Here is a 2,603-nt window from a genome sequence, read left to right as displayed (position 1 = left end):
CCATCTCCCTCTGTGTCAGATTGGGTGGGGAACAGGGAATGGTTGTTAGATTGACACTGACCTTTCACTGTCCCGAGAATAAGGTTGGTCTGAACTGGTGTGGATCAAGGGACGGGAAGCAGGGAGTCTCATCTTCCAGCGCTGTGTCCCCCATTACGCTCACAATCCATGACCAGCTCCCCTCCCACACCCCCAACATCCTGCCAATTGACTGTGTGTAGAATAATGAAGGACTGCCACATGGTTTCTCCATCCCGCCTGTCGGTTCTGCTTCTGCCTTCCAGATTCTGACTCAGAGGAAGAGGACAGCACAGACCTGCGGTCCCGTGGTGCCATCGTGCCTGATGGCATGCTGCTGACATTTGAGCAGAGAGACGCCTAAAGATTCAGGCCCTGTACCCCATTCCTCCTCATTCCCTTCCCTCCCTCCTTCCCCGCCCGCCTGCCCCCAAGAGCCACTCCAACCCCTGCCCATTATAATACCGTATGGACATTGTGCTATGCAAGCAACTTGTTTTCTTTTGATAAAATGCCTCACAGATTTTGTGGGACCTTCCTCTGTATAAGGTGTTTCTGTTCTTGCTGTGTACAAAAAGTTTGCATTTGTGTGAGTGTGTGTATGTCTGCATGTGTCTGTATCTTTGTGAGTCTCAGAGAGAGCATGAATGTATGTGAATGTTTGTGGGTGCGTGTACGTCTGTGTCTGTCTGTCTGTGTGTGTGCTCATATCTCTGTATTTGCACATGCATGAGTGTATGGTTATGGGGGTGTGTGTTTGTGTGTATTTGTGTATGTGTCAGAGAATCTTGTGTGTGTGTGTGGATATCTGCGTAGGTAAGGGTATGTGTGGGTCTGAATATGCAGCTGTGTGTCTGCATTTGTTGCATGTGAGAAAATTTTCTCTGTGTGCATGTGTGAGCTTGGGTGGTTGGCTGTAGGTGTGTGCATGTATGCAAAAGTGTGTGTGTGTGTGTGTGTGTGTGGGGTTGGTTGGCTCGCCGAGCTGGTTCGTTGTTCCGCAGAGACGTTTCATTACCCTGCTGGGTAACATCCTCAGTGCAGCCTCTGATGAAGTGCCATTGTGTTTTCCTGCCTGTTATTTAAACTCTGGAGTCCTGTAAACACATCACTGCGAAGAAAAGCCGAAAATGAGCTAAACAACTCTAACGGACTCCAGAGTTTAAATACCAGGTGGGAAAACACAACAGTGCTTCATTGGAGGCTGCACTGAGGATGTTACCCAGCAGGGTAATGAAATGTCTCTGCGGAACGTCTCGGTGAGCCAACCAACCAGTGTGTGGATGCTTGTGTGAGATTGTGTGCACAAATGTGCATTTGTGTGGTTGTGTCTGTGTGTGTGAGGTTCTCTGTGAGTGTGTGTGTGTCACGTCTCTTTGGAGATGTGACTTTGAGAGTCTGTGGTGGTGGGGGGGCCAGGGGAGAGGAGTGGTGTGTGTGTGTGTGTGTGTGTGTGAGAGATTTGAGTGTGTGTCTATGGGTGCATGTACCTGAATTGTGTCGATGTGGCTATTGTGTGAATCTGAGTAACTGCTGTGTGTGTTCATGCAGACATGAACATTTGTGGGTCTGAGCATATGGTGAGTGCATACACGTGTGTGTTTAAGTTTGTGTGAGTGCATCTGTTGGTTGTTGCAACTCTGACAGGAGGAGTACACTGCAAATGAAGACGTACTACTCCACTGTCCAGTGTGAAGTGTGAATCTTTTATGTCTTCACTAAAATGGTCAATGTGTTTTTCTTTAACACCATCAACTGGAACAATAAAAGACTCAACAGACTCAAAAAGAGCACTTCTATTACAGGCAAACTTATATTTCAAACTAACAGTAAGCTGGTTATCAATTGAGCTACAATGCGAATCAAATTCTATCCCATTAATCCCAATACACACAGACAACACAAGTTCATTCACAGAGAGGCCAATTGGAATTTGGCAGAGCTATTAGGGTGGGGGAAAAGATAGGCAGAAAAGGGAAAAAAGAAAACAACAGAAAGAACATCCACTTCCTCAATCCAGAGGCTGTTGCTAGGTCATGGCAGCATAGATCCATCATGGGTTCCAGGTCTGTTTGCTCAACACTCAAAGCAATAAAATTCCCCCTCTATCTCTCTGTAAAATCTTTGCTGGACACTGTTTTCCAAAGTCACTTTGTTTTAGTAAACAGCCAATAGACCAAAGTCTGCTTCAAATCTTTCCAGTTCCAAGCAATCATGTGATAAATACTTTGCACCCCATAAAGTCCAAACAGGTCCATTAACTAGTTCTCATAATCCGTAAATAAACGTCCCCAACAGTGTACCTACCTGTACGTACATGTGTGTGTGTGTGTGTGTGTGTTCCAGGACATCTCTGTAGGAGTTTGTGTGGGATGGAGGTGGGAGTAGCACTCCTGAGACAGAGCTCGTCCGCTCTGTCCTTTCCTTTCCTTTTCTTGATTTTCTCTCACTCTCTCTCGTAGCATTTCTCTTTCCCTTTCTTTTTGTCTCTCATCCTCAGTCAGCATCGGTGATGTTCCAGGTGAAAGTCAGTGTGGACGCCCCGGCCTCGGGCGCTGACCCGTACACACAACCTCTCCCCCGCC

General features: G+C 46.9%; 1 protein-coding gene across 1 annotated transcript in view; it reads left to right on the top strand.

Annotated features, from left to right (window-relative positions):
- The window catches only part of LOC125487502, a 23,614-nt gene extending 23,060 nt beyond the window's left edge, over positions 1-554 (top strand). Inside the window, exon 16 of the mRNA XM_048619105.1 lies at positions 285-554. Coding sequence (XP_048475062.1) covers positions 285-382 — 98 coding nt within the window. The 3' untranslated portion in view covers positions 383-554. The remainder of the gene's footprint in view (positions 1-284) is intronic.
- Positions 555-2,603: the final 2,049 nt, after the last annotated feature.

Source organism: Rhincodon typus, chromosome 42 (assembly GCF_021869965.1).
Source record: "Rhincodon typus isolate 14 chromosome 42, sRhiTyp1.1, whole genome shotgun sequence".
NCBI classification, from domain to species: Eukaryota; Metazoa; Chordata; class Chondrichthyes; order Orectolobiformes; family Rhincodontidae; genus Rhincodon; species Rhincodon typus.
This window is presented reverse-complemented; position numbering and strand designations above follow the sequence as displayed.